The following is an 18575-nucleotide window of genomic DNA, read 5'->3' as shown; positions in this document are numbered from 1 at the left end:
TACTTGATCTCAATATGCTTTGACCTGTCATGAAAAACTAGATTCTCCGTGAGTTTTATGCAACTTTGATTATCACAGTAAATTATTGAAGGTCTCAATGCCTGACCAAATAGACCAAACAACATCTTGTGAAGCCATATGGCCTCAAAACTAGCCAAACTAGCAGCCATATACTCTGCCTTAGCTGAGTTCAATGCAACTGACTGTTGTTTCCGGCTGATCCACGACACAACTACCGAACCCAACCCAAAACAACGCCTGGAAGTACTCTTCCTATCTGAAGCACAATCTGCCCAATCTGAATTCGTGAACCCTGCCAGTCTCACTCCATCACCCTGTCTATAATCCAGACCAAAATCCACAGTCACCTGCAAGTAACGAATAATGTGTTTTGCAGCCACCTAGTGCACTCTCCTGAGCTCACACATGAACTGACTCATACTGTTAACTGCTAAACATGTATCTGGTCGAGTGTTGACCAAATACATTAATTTACCAATCAGCTGTCTGTATAGAGTATGATCCACCAACTCGGAATCAGAAGCATGAAGCTTCTTCCAGTTAATGATCATAGGTGTAGACATGGGTTTGCAGTCCTCCATGTGAATCTGCTAAGAATATCCACAATGTACTTCCCTTGTCCCAGGAAGAAATGCCCCTCCTCCTGCCACATCTCCAATCCCAAAAAATAATGCATCAAGCGATATCCTTCATCTCAAACTCTGAAGCAAGATCTCTCTTGCAGCCCTCAAGGAGTCTCTTTGCACCAGTGTTGATCAAGTCATCAACATACAACACCAGAATGAGAAGCTCCTCACCCACCACAATGAAGTATAGGTTCGGATCAGCCTCACTCTTTGTGAAACCCAATTGCTGCAAGTATGTACCAATCCTCGAGTACCAAGCTCTAGGAGCTTGCGTTAGGCCATAGAGTGCCTTTTTCAATCTGCATACACGGGACTCCTTACAATGCACCTCAAAGCCCTGCGGCTGCTCAATATAAACCTCCTCTTGAATGAAGCCATTAAGAAATGCGGCCTTCACATCCATCTGGTGGATCTTCCAATCCATCTCTGCTGCAATCGATATAATGGAGCGAATAGATGTATACCGAGCTACGGGAGCGAAGGTCTCCTCATAGTCAACTCCCTCTACCTGTGAGAACCCTCTTCCCACAAATCGAGCTTTGAACTTCTTGATGCTGCCATCTGCAGCATGCTTTATCTTGTAGAGCCATCTGGAAGTAACAACTGATTTACCTTCAGGCCTCGACACTACCTCCCAAACATCGTTCTTCATAATAGAAGAATACTCCTCCATCATAGCCTCTCTCCAGACCTGCTGGCTGGCTGCCTCCTCATAACTAGAAGGCTCGGAGTCAACAATGTTTGTTACCAATGCCATGTAACTACAAAACCGCTCAGGTGGTTTACTCTCTCTAACCTGTCTTGTTGACCCAGCAATTGATGTGGCCTCGCGCAAGGTATCTTGAAGCCACTTGGGCTTCCTCTTCCCTAAGCATACTTCTCCCACCGGAGTGAAAGATTCCTCATCATCATTAGAAGCCTGAACTCCTGAAGGCCTGCCAACTGACCTCATGCTTGAATCTGTGCCTGTAGATGCTGAAGTACCGTGCGAACTATACATTAGTGGAATACCCTGTGAACTGCCCTGCGGACTGCCCTGCATGCTGCCCGAAGAACCACCCACTTGACTTTGAGAGCCATTGCTCACTGATGGACTTGACACTGTAATCGATGTACCTCCTGATCCCTGACCACTGGATCCCTCTGATTGACTCAGCTGCTCCTGAGGGTCTGGTGACTTTGGATACTCTAACTCCCGTGACCTCCTGAAAGCTCTCTCCTCCTCGAACTTCACATCCCGCCTGACAACCACTTTCCTCTGCGCAGGAATATAAATTCGATAAGCTTTTGAGGTCTCGCTATAACCCACAAAGATGCCCTTGTCTGCAGTGGGCTCTAGCTTGGTCTTGTTCTCCTTGGCGACATAGGAATATGTAAGGCACCTAAAGATACAAAAGTGCACAACATCAGTTCTTCCCAGAAAAAGCCTCCTCTGGAGTCACATTCCCCAAGGCACGATGTGGACACCTGTTCTGCAGGTACACAACAGCGTTGCAGGCCTCTGCCCACAAAAATAAAGGTAACCCCTGATCATGAAGCATGGCTTTGGCAGCCCTTACAATGGATCTGTTCTTCCTCTCCGCAACCCCATTCTGCTGGGGGTTGTAAGGAATTGTGAACTCCCTCCTAATGCCTGCCTGAGCCCAAAAATCAACAAACTCGTCAAGGGTATACTCCCCTCCATTGTCTGACCTGAGGACCTTGATCTTCCTACCTGTCTGGGTTTCCACAAGAGCTTTGAACTCTTGAAACCGCTTGAAGACCTCACTCTTTGTCTTCAAGAAATAAATTCAAGTCTTCTTGGAGTGGTTATCAATGAATAAAGCATATTACTCATAGCCACTCAAGGACACATGAGACATCCGACCACTCACATCGGTATGAATCAAGTCAAGGATCCCGGTCGCTTTGCTGTCACTGTTGGGAAAAGGGGATTTGGCAAACTTCCCCATAACACATCCTTTGCATACATCAAGGTGATTAGAACTGAAATCTGGCACACCAGTGGTGATCTCCCGCAATGTACTCAAGGCCCCATGATACATGTGCCCCATCCTGCGGTGCCAAATCTCACACAACTCTGAACTGCTAGATCTGCTGTCGGTCCTGTCTCGGGTGTTGCTACTCAATGCCATCAGGGGCTGGAATGAGAACTTGTACACCTTGGCATGGCGCACACCAATCACTCTAGCTGAAGAAGCTGGAGTTCCCCTAGGATATATAAGCACCTGCCCTCTCCTGAACAACACATCATACCCTCTGTCCTCAAGCGCTGAGACGGATATCAAGTTCTTCTTTATTTCAGGCACATATAACACATCTGACGCTTTCAAGGGAGGTTTGGGTCCCCTATCAAATGTCAATGTCCCCACACCGACTGCTCTAACCATGCTGTCATCACCAAGTACTACCTCCATATCAGTATCATCCTCTGAAAGCTCTGAGAAGTACTCTTTGACTCCTGTCATGTGGCGGGAAGCGCCACTGTCAACATACCAAATGCTAGAAGATGCTCTGCTAGTAGTGGAGAGTGCACACTCCCTCTGAACCTGTATGGCAGGTGATCCTGCACTAGTGGCCTCACAAGCTATGAACCCAAACTCCCGATCAAAGCTCTCTGAGAAGCTCTCTATCTCTGTAGAAGCTGCCATGGGTTTGTCTCTCCCTTTCTTGTTCTTCTTCTTCGGACACACAACAGCATAGTGTCCCAACTTTTGACAATTCCAACATTTGACTTTGCAATAGTCCTTAACATTGTTTTGCTGCTTGCCTTTACCTTTGCCTTTGCCTCCACTATTGGAAGCTTGCTTCTTTGCTCCGTCCTTCTTGCCTCTTGCTAGCAATGCCGCATGTCATCCTCCTCCACCTGTTTGGCTGCCTCCAGATGGTTCTTTCTGATCTCATTTTGAATGCAATCATCCCACAACCTCTCCCAATCGGGAAGGTTTTCCCGTGCAACAATGCCATCCACAAAATTTTCCCAAGTCTTGGGAAGACCATTCAAAGCAATCCTCACCAACTCAGTGGGTGCAATGATCTCACCTACGGCTTCCAACTCATCTCTCACTGAAGTGATCTTTGTGAGGTATGCTGTAGAACTGTCAGTCTTAGCCATTTTAATGGTCTTCAGTTTCTCGTTTAGGACCATTTTTCTGTTTTCATTTGAGCTCTAGTAAAGACTGGTCAACGCTATCCACATCTCATGTGCATAAGTCTTTCCTCTCACATGAGGAATGACATGATCTTTGACTCCTTCCAGAATCAATTTTTTTGCCTTAACATTCTTTTTGTTAGACTTTGCCAACTGTACAGGGTCAGCAGGTACTGCTACTAGGTTCTGTGTGGTCTTTACCATAATGCCACAGACTTTTGCTTCCTCAAAGATGCTTTGGATTCTCTCCTTCCTGTTAGAAAATTAAATATTACAGAGCAATGGAACACATAGAATATTGCATAAATATAAACACAGAAAACGCATAAAACCAGAGAGACACAGATATACGTGGTTTACCCAGTTTGGGCTACGTCCACCCTGAACAGCCAATCCTTCCTTTCTATTATCCAGGCAAATGAAGAGACATAACCTACAGCAGATCCGTTGTAATATCCTCTATTTTCTCTCACAGTCTCACCTCTTTGTTTCTCACTCGAAGAATACACATCTATTCCACAACCTCAATACAATGCCCTCATACGAAGGGAGGGGTTTCCTTCTAGGGCAAAAAACCCTAAACTAGACATAATTTCTACCGTTAGATCATCCGCCTAATGCACGACCCAGCTTGACTAGAAATTACTATATTTTACAAGGCAATTTTACATCTGTTTTTAGCTTCGGGGGCGCTACCCCTGAAACCCCCGCCGGGGGACCGTTGGCCCTCGGACCCCCCAGCCGGGGGGGATGGGCCTCCTCGAACCCCCATGGGGGGGACAAGTCCCCCCCCGCACCCCCCCGCATGGAGGGGTGTACAAACTTCCTGGGGTATACATCCGGCTGAAACAAAGACCTCTAAATAATCATGCTCCACACCCAACAATTCCATGCACTGTAGTTGTTCTGCCCATCCAACCCGTCTTCAACTCTCAAACCCAAAGACATGTTTCACTGTCCTACCAAACTGAAATTTTCAAATCTATGGTAAAGGTTTTTGTTTTCTGTGTAAAAATCAGCTTGCTGTAATTTTCACTTTGCTGTCCCAAATTGCACTTTTTAGCCAACCAAGCTCTGATACCATGAAGAATTTCAACCCCACTCCGGTGTTCAGTTTTCCTTATCACTCCATGCATTTAGTTTTAAATCCAAGCATGATAAAAATTCTAAATTCTAGAAATGACAATATTTTTTGAAAACACAAATTTAGTGATTTCACAACTACTGAAATTGTAGAAATAAAACACAACAAAATTATGATAGCCACATACAGAAAATAACACTGTGATTTTTGGTCAATGTGACCCTGGAAAAACTCCCTACAAGTCTTGGGGAAAACCAGTTTGAGAGCTCTTATTTATTTATGAAAATGCTTTACAGAGAAACTGAAATACACAGTAAAAATTCTAGCAACCACAAATTACAACTTATCTCGATTTCTATGCTTGAACTCTGCCTCGAAAATCGTGCCAATCAGCAAACTGCCAAAACATAAAATTTTCCAGTAATAAAACAACATTAAACGCTGTACGACATGCCTCGAAAATCGTGCTCAAAACTTGTTGTACGGAATGTATGGATTTCAGCAGTACGACTGCCTCAAAATTCGTGCCCTTGCTGCTGTCCCTCTTCCTCGATTTTTGTGCCTTTCTCTTGCTGTACGGTTTTGCCTTGGGATGCGTGCCAATAAACGCTGCTTCCCAGATTTGATAAAATGTCTTCTCGCTGCTCTCTTTTACTTCCTCACTGCTAAGAAATTTCTCCTTGCTTTCTCTTCTCTTTCTCTCAAATGCTTATGAAAGAATGAATTGATCTTTTTCTCTTTTCTTCTCCTTTTACTCTCTAAATGACCTTTTGGGTTACCCTAACATCTAATGGCTGAGATTCATTTAGATCTAGGGATGAGAATAAATGTGCATTTAATTCTCACTTTCTATTTTTTAACTCACCCACTTAAATAAAGACCCACTTAGCCTTTTATTTCCATAGTCAATTTTTCACTTTCTAATTCTTCATTGACTTTAATAAAGTCACCTTTAAATTAGAGTGTAACTTTACCACTTATAAAGTCACTTTTAAATTAAATTGATTTTACCACTTATAAAGTCACTTTTAAATTAAATCGACTTTACCACTTATAAAGTAACTTTAGGATAAAAGTACAAATAAATTTGGACACTTTTCCCTAGGCCAAAGATCAAAGCCTTAGGGAACCATTTGTCCTCTGGTACCCAAATTTTAACACCACCTTACACATGTGAGCCCCGACCTATCAGGGACTAGATGTGGTAAATTTTGGAATTGCCAAACATTTTCGATGGGGCATTGGATTGAAACTTTTGTCCTTTTCCATTTTTAATTTTGTTGCTTCCTCTTCCTTGACATATTTTTCTCTCTTATTTTGATATTAGGGGGCAAACTTTGGTTCCACTAGCATTGGCCTTGTCACTTGGAATTATCCCTCAATGATGCCTCCTGACACGAGTATATGAATTGATGTAAGATTTGCCTTTATGACAGTCCTTTCTACACAAAAAATTGTGGTTCCACCCCTCTACCCACCTCAAGTTTTGTTGCATACTTTTGTAGGGGTGTTAAGTTAGATTTATTTGTATCTTCACCCTGTCTTTCACCTTCAATTCCTGCACCCCTTCCTTCATCTTCGAAGAATGGGTCATTATGAATATCCTACTATTCTTTGTTATTGGCCCTATCATGCCAGTTCCCCAATAACACCATGGGTTTATAAAATAGAAGCACACACCATATGATGAGCATTTTCTTTAAGTCTTGGATGACAAGCCTACAATAGAATGAGAGAGAAAAGGAATGGGAAAGAGTAGGAGAGGAGAGCATATGATATATCTAAAATCAAACAACACAGAAAAAATCTTTGAAAAGAATGGGGTTTGAGCTTATCTCTTCAACTTTCTAACTGTTAATAACAATGAAATCTATTATGTGACTATTGCAACTTTGGATCTCTTCCAAGTTGTCACCAACATGCTTTCCGATAAATCAGTGAGTTCTTGTCTCAAAACCCTAGCCATAGATGCATGAAATGATAAAATGGAATGCAAAAGACGAGGAAGAACCAATTTAATGCTCCCAAGGCCTTTGTCCTAACCACAAATGGCTATTGGGACTTTCCTATGGGACTCACAGTGCCTTAAAATAAAAAAAAATTTGCTTTTTCTTGGTATTATGTGGGAGCGCTCAGGGTTGTAGAAGACTGTTTGAAGAGTGATCTGGGCGCAGTTCAGGAGTGACATAGAAAGTGATATATGTGAAAATTCACTTCAAATGCAACAACTGGAATTAATTCTCCTAATTCATTAACAAAGATTTTTTTTTGATTAATATCGAATTAATCACATTGCAATTTCTGCACCAAATAAAATAAATGTTGTGGAAATAAAAATGTTGGAAACCGAGAAATGCTAGCACACACACATAAAATATGACAATTATTTTTGGACAATTGTTCATGGAAAAACCCAATGTGGGAAAACCGGTGCAACAACTGAGGGTTTTATTATTATGCAACAGTGAAATTATGAGTACAATAAAATGACGCCAAACCGACATTTTCTATCTGAGAGAAATATTGGCAAAATTTACTAAGGGAAATTACCCTCCTCTCCAAGCAATCCCGACACCTGACTCCCTTTGAAAGGCTCCGTCTAGCCCTTACGCAAACCCCTCTGTGCTGCTCCTGCGTTGGCCTCCACACGTGTCCCTGACAAACCCTCTCAAAACAAGATGTCGTGCTTGCTACTATTCTGGAAACGATCCTCCTAGCCGCCTGGAAGACTTCCCGACCTTTGGCAATTGAATTGAACTTCCCCACAGCTATATCGAACTGCTCCTCTTGAGGCATTGCACATCCCTTGCACAACCTCCTGGAGAATAAACTCGTCCTACTCTCCTGACTCTCTGGAATTGGAATCACTGTCTCTGCCCCTCTGCATCCCTTCTGGCTCGAACTCTCTTCCTTTGCTTGACCTCTGAAGTTGGATAGCTCGACCTGCCAAGGAACTCACACTACTGGCTCTCATTGTCTGTGTATTTCTCTATCTACCCATTGACCTTCTCTTATAATGTCTAGTTGGGACTCCAACGACCAAGATTAAAACTTAATCGATGAGTGAGATCATCTCCATGTCGATGTGAGTTTTTAGAGAATTCTCACCTTTCTCAATTAATTACTATTGATTAACTAGTTTTCCTAAGTTAGACTTAGGAAAAATTTAAATGATGGTCAATTAATTTAATTGAGCTATCTCTAGGTGGAATTTCCAGAAACGATTTATGGGTTTTGGAGAACTCAAGTGTTTTAACCTCTCTACAAGGTTTGAGACTAAAACACCATCCGATGCTATCAAAACTAACAATATAAATTTCTGGGAGTGATGGCGAAGCAAGTCCCCTGATGGAGCTCCCAAAATTTCTAGGGAGTGATTTTTAAATGCCAAAAGCTATCTCCCAAGGCGACTCCCAAAAGAAAATCATTTTGGGAGTGAGCTCTAGGGGCAGCTCCAAAAACAAACTCTTTGGGACCGTGATTCCGGAGTGAATGGATCCTCTAGGGGGATACATTGGCACAATTCAATTTGGTTGTTCTTGGTAGGACTTGAACTCTTATGAAGGCAAAATTAGCTACCCACTTTTGATCAACCACGCAAGGCACACTTGACAAAGCTCATTAAATTAAATGCCTAGGACCTAAAGTATAGAGTTCCCAAACTTGTCTTACACCCTTTCCATTCTTACAAGGCTGGTGTTACCGAGGCAAATTTTAGACACTCTTATGTATCTTATGCATGAAATCTAGTGTCTCCAAAGGATCCAAAATGCATTTATCTTATTTGCAGTTCATTTGTTTTAAATATTTATGATGATCCTCGTGTCTATATTGTCTTTACTATATGCAGAAGGGTATTTATTCAATCAATCTCTCCTGGTTACCATTTCCAGCCTGCCCTGCCCAACATGTTTCCGTTACTTTGATACATTTCATGGGTATTTCAGGGAGTGCACCTGTGGGATATGAAGGCGTGCCTTTCCTGGAGTACTTATTGATCTCACCACTAGACTACAGCTTATTTTTGTTTAATTTTTTTGCTTACTAACAATCCTCCAGTTGGGTTTACATTGAATCAAAATCTCCCCTTCTGGATTTTAATTTTCAGTTAATGTAATTACTTAACTCCAAAGAGCTAATTATATTACTAAGAATGAAACATTTCATCCTGATTGAAACCACTACATCCAGTCTCAGTTAGTACAGGCACACTATACAGGCTAACATGATGTCAATTTCTCACATTTATAATTTTACCTGAATGACTGTTCTTGGGTAGGAACAAGCAAACCATTTTCTTTGTGCATTCCTCGCTCTCATAAAAGTCTTGAGCAGTCAAAATGCAAAAAACAACCACGGCATTGCTGCTTGACAGTATCATGACAAGTTACAATCCCATGGCTTACCAGACACTCTCATGACTCCATACCCACAATCCTATGCCGGAACATGGAAAAATATTTCCTCCATCTCCATATTCTTGAGAATTATATCATGCACTGGATTAATATAATTGCCTCCTATTTTTGTCTTCTGTAGTTGATTTTAAGATGATTGGTCTCTCATAATGTTATTCAACTTCTGAATCGATTCAGTGGCTTCACGGCGTGGGAGTGAAGAAGTTATTTTTGAAGGCCGCGTCGCGGTAAATGGAGCAATATGCAAGACTCCTCAGGTTGCCAATCTTTACCACTATCAGAGAACTCTTTATACTCATTTAATTTCTGGCTAAAGAGAGAAAACATAATAATGTTAGAAGTGAAGCTTCCCTGGTCTGTCAACCTTTTTCTCCACCCATGGACTGTCTGGTGCAGGTGTAGTGGACTATGTTTTATATTTTATGATATATTAATTCCTTTCCTCATTTTCATTAATTTATTAGTGTGACATGCTAACCATGTCATAAAGTCTGTTCTCTGTGGAAGAAGTTATATCTTATCAGGCTTTGCTGACTAGATTTATTTTAAGTATGTAATACCATTGAATTTTCTGCTTTTTGTATTAAGTTGTTAACTTGCCATTATCATGGTCACTCATATACTGGTAACTGAAACAAACAGGCAAAGTTTGGCATGTCAAAATAACCCTCTTTTTTCGTTGGTTGTCTTAAAATACTTATAATCGACCCAACTAAAATCAAATGAAATAAATTATATTATTAAATCAATAGTATAATAATACTCGAGTACTAAACAATTTTTTTGAAAAGTTATGTCAATCCTCTCTGCAAATGTTCTCTCTTTTCTTGCTTTTGCTTGATTTCCTTCCCCATGTCCTCACTTGGGGGGGAGCTCTGGCCCCCTTCTTCCTCCTATTCCTTGCTGTTCTTCTCACTCCAACTCTGCTATACCTGTTAATGATCCCGAAGTTATTGTTGCTTTCAAAAGTCTAGCAACCTTCGCTGCAAAATGAGTTAAATCTGCTTGCCTGAAACGACCACAACAATTTGTAAAAAGAAATGAAGAAGCCCCAAGACTTAAGGTTCCCTCAGGTGAACCACTAGACAAGGTGGTACTATTCTTAGTCTATTCTCCGAGTTACCTCATTAAAAAATTTACAGGTTTTTGTCCCTCCCTAAAAAACTTTGATAAGTGGGCCTAAAAGTCATGAAAGTTGCATCTATAGGGCTTTGTTAAGCTGTTCTAATGTGGTAAAGGCTTCTATGCATATCTATTTGCGTTAAAGCAGGATAGGGACAAAATCTATTGTGGAGGGCCATTATTCATGGGGATCAACAGATTGTTTTTGAATCACTCGTCCCTTGATTTTGATTTGGAAGAGGAGACACAATCGACACTTCCAGTTTGGGCAAGTCTCCCTTTCTCCCATTGTTTTTTTTTGGGATAAAGCCAGAATGTAGTCAATTGGGGTTTTAATATTTATTGGGCAATTAACTGATCACTCGGGACCAAAAGATGAAATTAATCATGTGCAAGAATATGTGTGGAGGTAGACCTTGGAAAGGGCCTTCTAGAGGTAATAGAACTGCAATTAGGAGATTGGGTCTCTTGGGATTTACTTAAATCTCCTTTGCAATCCTTCTCTTGGTGATTCTTACAAAAAGAAAAAAGTTGATTATTTTGAAATGACTCTCAATCCAGAAGTGGTTTTTACAATTCACAGATTTAATTAAAAAGAATGCTTCCAAGAGAAGGCTGTGTATTTAATAAAGAACTTCAATAGAGGATTAATTAATTATGGACATTAAAAAATCACCATGCAAGAACAAAAGATTGAACCTCCAAAAATTTGTGGTTCTATTGAGCCAATAATGTTACAATAGAATCATCAAGAAAGAAAGCAATTAATATTAATGTCCATGAATGACTAAAGTAGGTCAATGAGACTCAGATTACATCCAATGGACTAGAAAAGAACTAGGAATCCTAGGGATTGAAAACTAGCTACTAGATGCTAAAATAATGCGAACAAAGTAAGCGTTATAAACACAGTGAAAGGGGGTAAACCCAAAAATGGGTAAACTTAAAAGGCAAGACCTAAGTACATGGACAAATTGCCTTCAAGGTATGTTGAAGACTAAAGTTGTAAACCAAGACTAGAGATCGACGTTGCCACATGTGTGTATTAATGCTCAAAATTTAGGTAGAGGGATTGATTGTGTCATCATCCACAAGTCTAATAGGATTGATACAAGAATAGATAATATTCATAGGAGAATACTTAGGGTTGAGAGCTAGGATGGACAGTTCTTAGAGGAGGTAGGGTGACTCACCTATAAACTCTCCCTACATCCAATGTTAGCAAAAACCTCCATAAGCAGAACGAACATTGGTAATGCATGCTTGTCTCCTTGTCCTAGGTTGCAAGCAAAGGGAATGAGATGGTCCTCGATGTTGGATAGAAGTATATCTACAACATCTGGAATGTTGATGTTTGTAGTGGTGGATAGGTATTTTTGCATTGGCTAGGTGTCAAGTACGAGGGAATCAACCTTAGCCTCCTTAGGAAACTTGGTTAATTTATTAAGTTGTTTTTATGATTTAGCCTAAGTCTAACTTAAGAAAAACACATTGATTAAGTTAATTAATTAGTGTTGGCTATTGAGCTAGGAAAACTAAGGAAATGTAATTTTAATTACATTAATGAATTTGTTTTAATCTCAGCGGTTGATTTCATGTGGCTTAGGATTTAATCCTCGTCATCCATCACTTTGGAGATTAGGGTTAGGGATTTAGTTCAATGAGAAATTATAAAAGTAAGCCTAAGGAGAGGAGTGTCATGTCCCTTCTCAAACACATTTGTAACAGGGTGCTGCTACACAATTTTGCACAATTTTTGCTAAGGAAGAGAACCTAGCATTTTCGACTTAGGGACTTAGGAGGCAATTCGACTTAATTTGGTTGCTAGTGGAATGTGGGGGCCACCCACATGGGAATTCGAATTGGCCCATTCGAATAGCTTGGAGAGAAAGTCGAATAGGTGGATGGAGGGGCCCACATGAGGCAAGGGAGGCCCAAGGAGTTATAAGGAGGGAACAACTCTCATTTTGGCATTCATTCATACATCTTGCAAACAAAATCACTTGGTTGTTCACTCTGCTGTTTAACTGAGTCAACCAATTGTTTAACCACGAATCTCTTAAGTGGGAGATTCAACCTTTACTTCAGGGGACCATCCGTGCCCGCCCTAGAGAGGCAGTTCTACAAGGATTTCAGGAGTTCCGGGGCAGTGACATAGCACCACCAACCAGCACAGAGCAGGGAGTGCGTATTTCTGGGTAGCCAAAGAATACGCAGAGGGAGATAGAGGCCAACAGAGATCAGATTGTTTGCCGGAGAGTTAGAGAGCTGAGATAGCAGCAATAGACCAACATTCTTGCTGAGTTTTACAGCCAGCAGAGCCAACATTCCAGTAGTTCGAATTGCTGGGCTAGGGGACAACGCAGAGGCCACTCAACAGTTTTTCGTGGAGCTTAGGAGCAGGTGTCTTAGGCCAAGAGCTCACTTGGGAAGTCAGGGATTGGATAGCAAGGGTCAGCCCAACACTTTGGGGGCATTTTCGGGAGGATTTACAGGCAGTTTCCTGTAGGTCGAGTTTTGTAGTTGCAACTGAGGTTGGGCCCCAAGGGGGTCGAATTTCAGAAGTCTAAACCAACGAAGTTCTTTCTGGGTTTTCGACAATGATCCCAAATATAAAGTTTTATAATTTTCTGAGCACCAGAGGTGGGGTTTTAAGCCGTATCTTTGCAGCAGACAGTGTCGAATTGTTGGGGATTGAATAGTGCCTTTGAGGGTCGATTTTGGGAAGTCCAAATCAGGCCAAACCATTTCTGGGTTTTTGTGGGTTTGGCCAAGGAGTTTGTGGTTGAAGTTTCATCATTTTCTGAGAACAGGAGGAGGAGTTTCTTGCAGTCTCTCTCCAGGCAGCAGTGAAGAAAAAAGTTTTTTGGGCAGCGTAGAGCATTAGAGGAGCAATCATTTCTAGCATTTGAGATCATTGTATTATCACTTGGGTTCTGTCACGCTTGCCATTAAGGCAAGCCTAGGTGCATTCCTCCATACTATTGAACTTGCTCCATTATTAATAAAATGGTTCAGCTGGTTCTTAATTCTAGAGTTTTTATGAGCATTGTTGATTGTTTAAAATTTTTGTGCTGTAAATCGTTTTTGCTTTGCATATCTCTATTTATTTAAGTTTGGAACATTATAGTGGTATCAGAGCATGATCTTGGCCCAACTGTGGGAAATTAGCCAGAAGATCATGGAAGCTCTGGGTATGAGTGCACAGTGACTGGTGAAACTGGAGACAAACCCACGGATCAAGGGAAATCGAGTATGTATATATTCTGGGGTAGAATTCATTGGGACGATGAGAGGTTGGCCTAGTTGAGGTGGGTGACAGAACAAACCCATCCTCACCTTTACAACAAAGACGTTAGAGGTGAGTAGGTTGTGGGGGTGCAACCATCTACATCGTGTGGGGAAAGTCGTCCAGATCAGGGCACCAGATCTATTGAAAAGGAGCAGACATGACAAATACGGTTCGAGGGTGAGACCAGGGGGCACTTTTTCTGGTGGAGACATGGCTTTAGTTATCAGGAGCCTAAGGAGTAGGTTGAGCATGATGTTGAGAGCCCACAGGATGGTGAGGAGCACATCGATATACTGGGTGTGGCGCATGAGTCACCTTTATTAGAGACCTCTTTGATAGCCCCAGTTGACACCCTAATGGAGACGATAGAGCCTACTCGCATAGAGCCATTTGTTGAGGGGGTGCTATCCCTGGACGAGATGCCAACAGTTGCTGAGGTATCTGGAGCCGTGATTGAGTTTACAGGTGATAGATGCCCATGACAGTTCCATTAGTTTCAAGCCGACATTCTAGCATTAAAAAGGAAGGCCGCGTTAGTGCGAGAGGCGATTCTGCAACAGAACGAGGAGCTGGAGGGCATGAGAGCGGTTTGTGCCGAGTCCACGGCCAAATTGACTCATGTTGGGGAGCAGTTGGATTCTCTACTGGTCCAGCTAGAGTGCACATTGGAGCGTTAAGAGTAGCCCTCTTCGGGCATACATAGACGGGGTTGGAAACACTGTTAGGTTACCTTGGCCCATTGGACAGATGGAGACAGAGCTACCTAGTCAGATTGTATGCATTGACCAGGATAGCGAGATGAGACGACCTGAGTTGCACAGGGTGCAACACCCGCATGCTGGGGTTGTTCTATGTGCGGGAGTTCGTGCATTCGATCCCTCTCTTGGGGTTGGATGGCGAGAGATTTTGAGTTGGTACCCGGTGGAGCGAACTATGGAGATGGTAGTGGAACTAGGTGGAGCTCAACAGGAGTTTCCAGGCACTGGGGATGTTGGAAGCCTTGACTGGCATTGGGATTCGGGAGGGACTACCTATCATTTCCCATGTATGCCGGTTGACTACAACCGGGATGGTGCAGTTGACCTAGCAGTTGAGCATGCACATTCACTAGGGGAGTCTCGGTCAGCACTAGTGGTCGACCAGTTTATGGACATACTCTTTTGGTTTTCTTGGTATGGCATTTGTACATGGGATCACTGGGTGATCAACATACTCTGGCAAGAGTTTGTCAGAGGAGGTGGCATTGGTAGGCCACTAGATGGTGCATTGCATGGAGCTGGGGGTTCTTCACTTTTGTGTGGGGCACAAAGGACGCAGAGGAGCGGAGCAGTGGTGGCATCATTGTTGAACATAGGGAGAGTCACTTCTTGGGTCCCCCAGGGGGATTTGGAGGGAAGATCCATTCATCGGCGGGGATAATGATGTGATGGTGGAGGTGATGATACTGATCGGGTGTGGCCTGACACGTAGAGACATAACTCTAGGCCATCATATCTAGGGATGTGTGGGAGCATCTAGCGTTGCGCAGTGGTCTACAGGTGGGCATGGAGATGCATGGTGGTGTGCTGTAGTGTGTTGGAATGCATTGTGGAGTGGAAGTGCCTCACATCGCAGTGAGTACATGCGGGGAGTGATAGGTGCAGTGGCACAGGTAGGAAGTAGGACGGTATAGGATGACATAGCTGCAGTCGAGGGTATCCAGCATTGTACAAGGGTAGGCCACAGTGTACAATGGCATGTCTAGGAGTACTGGGATGATCGGTGGTATGCAGAGGCGTATGGTGCTGCACAATGAGGTCTTGGAGTGTTGCCTCCAGGGACACCCATGGACGGAGATACCGGGCATACCTTTGGGTGTAGTTCACCCAGGATCGATGGGGACACAGATGAGCGATACTTGATGGTATCCACGGGGACTCACACTCCTGACCCTCTTCTACGTCACTTACAGGAACGAGCGATCTGGTTGTTGTCCTTTGACACTCTAGGCACGAGCAGCAGGGGATGGGGAGCTCACCCAAGATATTTGGATGACACTTGGTGCGATAGAGGGGAGACTTCTCAGCGGGGGCATCGAGTCGATGTGCGAGTTGACAGCCACAGGTCGAGGGATGAGGTGATCACCGACAGGGATGGCATATCATTCAATACTGATCCTATGCCTGGGGAGCTGGTCACAAGGGAGACATGTTTCACTCTTTCCACAGGGCATGTCTGGACCATGCATGAGCAGAGGATACCGTGTACGACTGAGATAGTTGTCCAGTATGTATTTGGGTTCCCGACATTGTATCGACACATTCTCCAGGGGGCGGGTAGCCGAACCAGTGGCGATGGTTGGTAGGAGCAGGATGGATCCACATACATTGAGTTGATTGCGCGTATCAGATACCCATCTATTGGTTGCATTCAGGGGGTAGCTATTTGGCACACGTGGTTTCCAGTGGTCATTAGTACTACATAGTGGCAGGCACCAGACAATTTAGCATGCCTCAGATTAGTTCATGATGTATGGAGCCTATATATGGGTGGCATGCAGGGACTAGAGATGAGGGCCAAAGGGATTCCATCGGTTGTCAGGGCTATGCCGCAGCAGGTCTGCCTATGGGATGCAGGGATTCAGTTGATCGATAGATCACTCGTGATGAGCGGAGTCGTGGCAGAGAGTGATATAGTTCGCTCTTGGGATGACACATGGGGGTTCACAGAGGGTTTCATCATATGGGGAGGCAGACATTCTCTATTGCTGCACAGGTTCGGAGTTAGATTTGGATGGGTAGGCCTTGGTGCCATGGAGATGCTTAGGTAGGATGTGTCTCGCCTCTTTCAGTATTCCACCATCGAGTTCCAGGAGAGGAGGATGCTATATGCGCACGATGGGGAGTATGACATAGTCAGAGTAGTGCATCGTCAACATGGTGGCACCACTCTGGGACTAGCAGGGAACTGGGGCGTCAGAGCTCTTCACAACTCCATAACCTTTAGGGATGTGCCGACTACTACAGCGAGAGATCATATAGATCTTCCATTGGGCTTTAGCGAGTCATTGATGGAGCAAGGGACTTCTGGTACTTGCACCGCGCAGGGTAGTGAGTGGAGCGAGGGGAGCTTCTTGTTGGACAGGATGACCTGGGATCTTGGTGTTGAAGGATTCTTTGATATCAAGACAGTGCTGAGGTCAGGGATGATTTAGTGGCATACCTGGGACCCTGTCACATGTTGCAGTGACAATGGGGAGCAACAGTTAGAGAGGATGCTCATTCAGGCATTGTTTGAGGACAAGCTATTTTTGGAGCATTGGAAGGACTTGCTGGATGAGTATGCCACCTGGGAGGGTGAGCACATATTGGAGCACGCAACTTTGAGGTTGCTTGAGGGCAAGCAACATTTGGGAGGGGAGGACTATCATGTCCCTTCTCAAGCACATTTGTAACAGGGTGCTGCTACACAATTTTGCACAATTTTGGCTAAGGAAGAGAACCCATCATTTTCGACTTAGGGACTTAGGAGGCAATTCGACTTAATTTTGTTGCTAGTGGAATGTGGGGGCCACCCACATGGAAATTTGAATTGGCCCATTTGAATAGCTTGGAGGGAAAGTCGAATAGGTGGATGGAGGGGCCCACATGAGACAAAGGAGGCCCAAGGAGTTATAAGGAGGGGGCATCTCTCATTTTGGCATTCATTCATACATCTTGCAAATAAAATCGTTTGATTGTTCAATCTGTTGTTTAGCCGAGTCAACCGACTATTTAGCCACGAATCTCTCAAGCGGGAGATTCAACCTCTACTTCGGGGGACCATCCATGCCCGCCCTAGAGAGGCAGCTCTACAAGGATTTTAGGAGTTCCGGGGCAGTAACATAGCACCACCAACCAGCACTGAGCAAGGAGTGCGTATTTCTGGGCAGCGAGAGAATACACAGAGGGAGATAGAGGCCATCAAAGATCAAATTGTTTGCCGGAGAGTTAGAGAGCTAAGATAGCAACAATAGACCAACATTCTTGTTGAGTTTTACATCCAACAAAGCCAACATTCCAGCAGTTCGAATTGTTGGGCTAGGGGACAGCGCAGAGGCCACTCAACAGTTTTTCGTGGAGCTTAGGAGCAGGTGTCTTAGGCCAAGATCTCACCCGGGAAGTTAGGGATTGGATAGCAAGGGTCAACCCAGCCCTTTGGGGGCATTTCTGGGAGGATTTATAAGCAGTTTCCAGCAGGCCGAGTTTTGTAATTGCAGCTGAGGTTGCACCCCAAGGGGGTCGAATTTCAGAAGTCTAAACCAACCAAAATCCTTTCTGGGTTTTCGACAAGGATCCCAAATATAAAGTTTTATAATTTTCTAAGCCATATCTTTACAGTGGACAATGCATAATTGCTGGGGATTGAATAGTGCCTTTGGGGGTCGATTTTGGGAAGTCCAAATCGGGCCAAATCATTTCTGGGTTTTGGCCAAGTAGTTTGCGGCTGAAGTTTCATCATTTTCTGAGCACAAGAGGAGGAGTTTCTTGCAGTCCCTATCCAGGCAGTAGTGAAGTTTTCTGGGTAACGTAGAGCATTAGAGGAGCAGTAATTTCCAGCATTTGAGATCATTGTATTATCACTTGGGTTTTGTCACTCTTGCCATTGAGGTAAGCCCAGGTGCATTCCTTCATACTATTGTACTTGCTCCATTGGTTAATAAAATGGCTCAGCTGGTTCTTATTCCAGAGTTTTTATGAGCATTTGTTGATTGTTTGAAATTTTTGTGCTGTAAATCGTTTTTTCTTTGCATATCACTATTTATTTAATTTTGGAACATTACAAGGAGAAAGGCACAATTTGAGAGAGTGATTTTCTCAGTTAGTGTGATACTTAAGGTCAT

At 43.4% G+C, this 18575-nt stretch overlaps 1 protein-coding gene across 2 annotated transcripts in view; it reads left to right on the top strand.

Moving 5' to 3' along the window:
• SVR1 (pseudouridine synthase family protein) overlaps positions 1-18575 on the top strand; it is a 246940-nt gene that overhangs the window by 15582 nt on the left and 212783 nt on the right. For both annotated transcript variants that reach the window (XM_089440617.1, XM_089440616.1), the window contains exon 2: positions 9478-9557. In XM_089440617.1, the coding sequence (XP_089296743.1) occupies positions 9478-9557 (80 nt within the window). The remainder of the gene's footprint in view (positions 1-9477; positions 9558-18575) is intronic.

This window comes from Pinus tabuliformis, chromosome 9 (genome assembly GCF_031772625.1).
Source record: "Pinus tabuliformis cultivar Carrire ecotype Pingquan chromosome 9, CPIR1, whole genome shotgun sequence".
Lineage (NCBI taxonomy): Eukaryota > Viridiplantae > Streptophyta > Pinopsida > Pinales > Pinaceae > Pinus > Pinus tabuliformis.
Note: the sequence above shows the minus strand (reverse complement) of the source record. Positions and strands in the feature narration are given on the sequence as shown.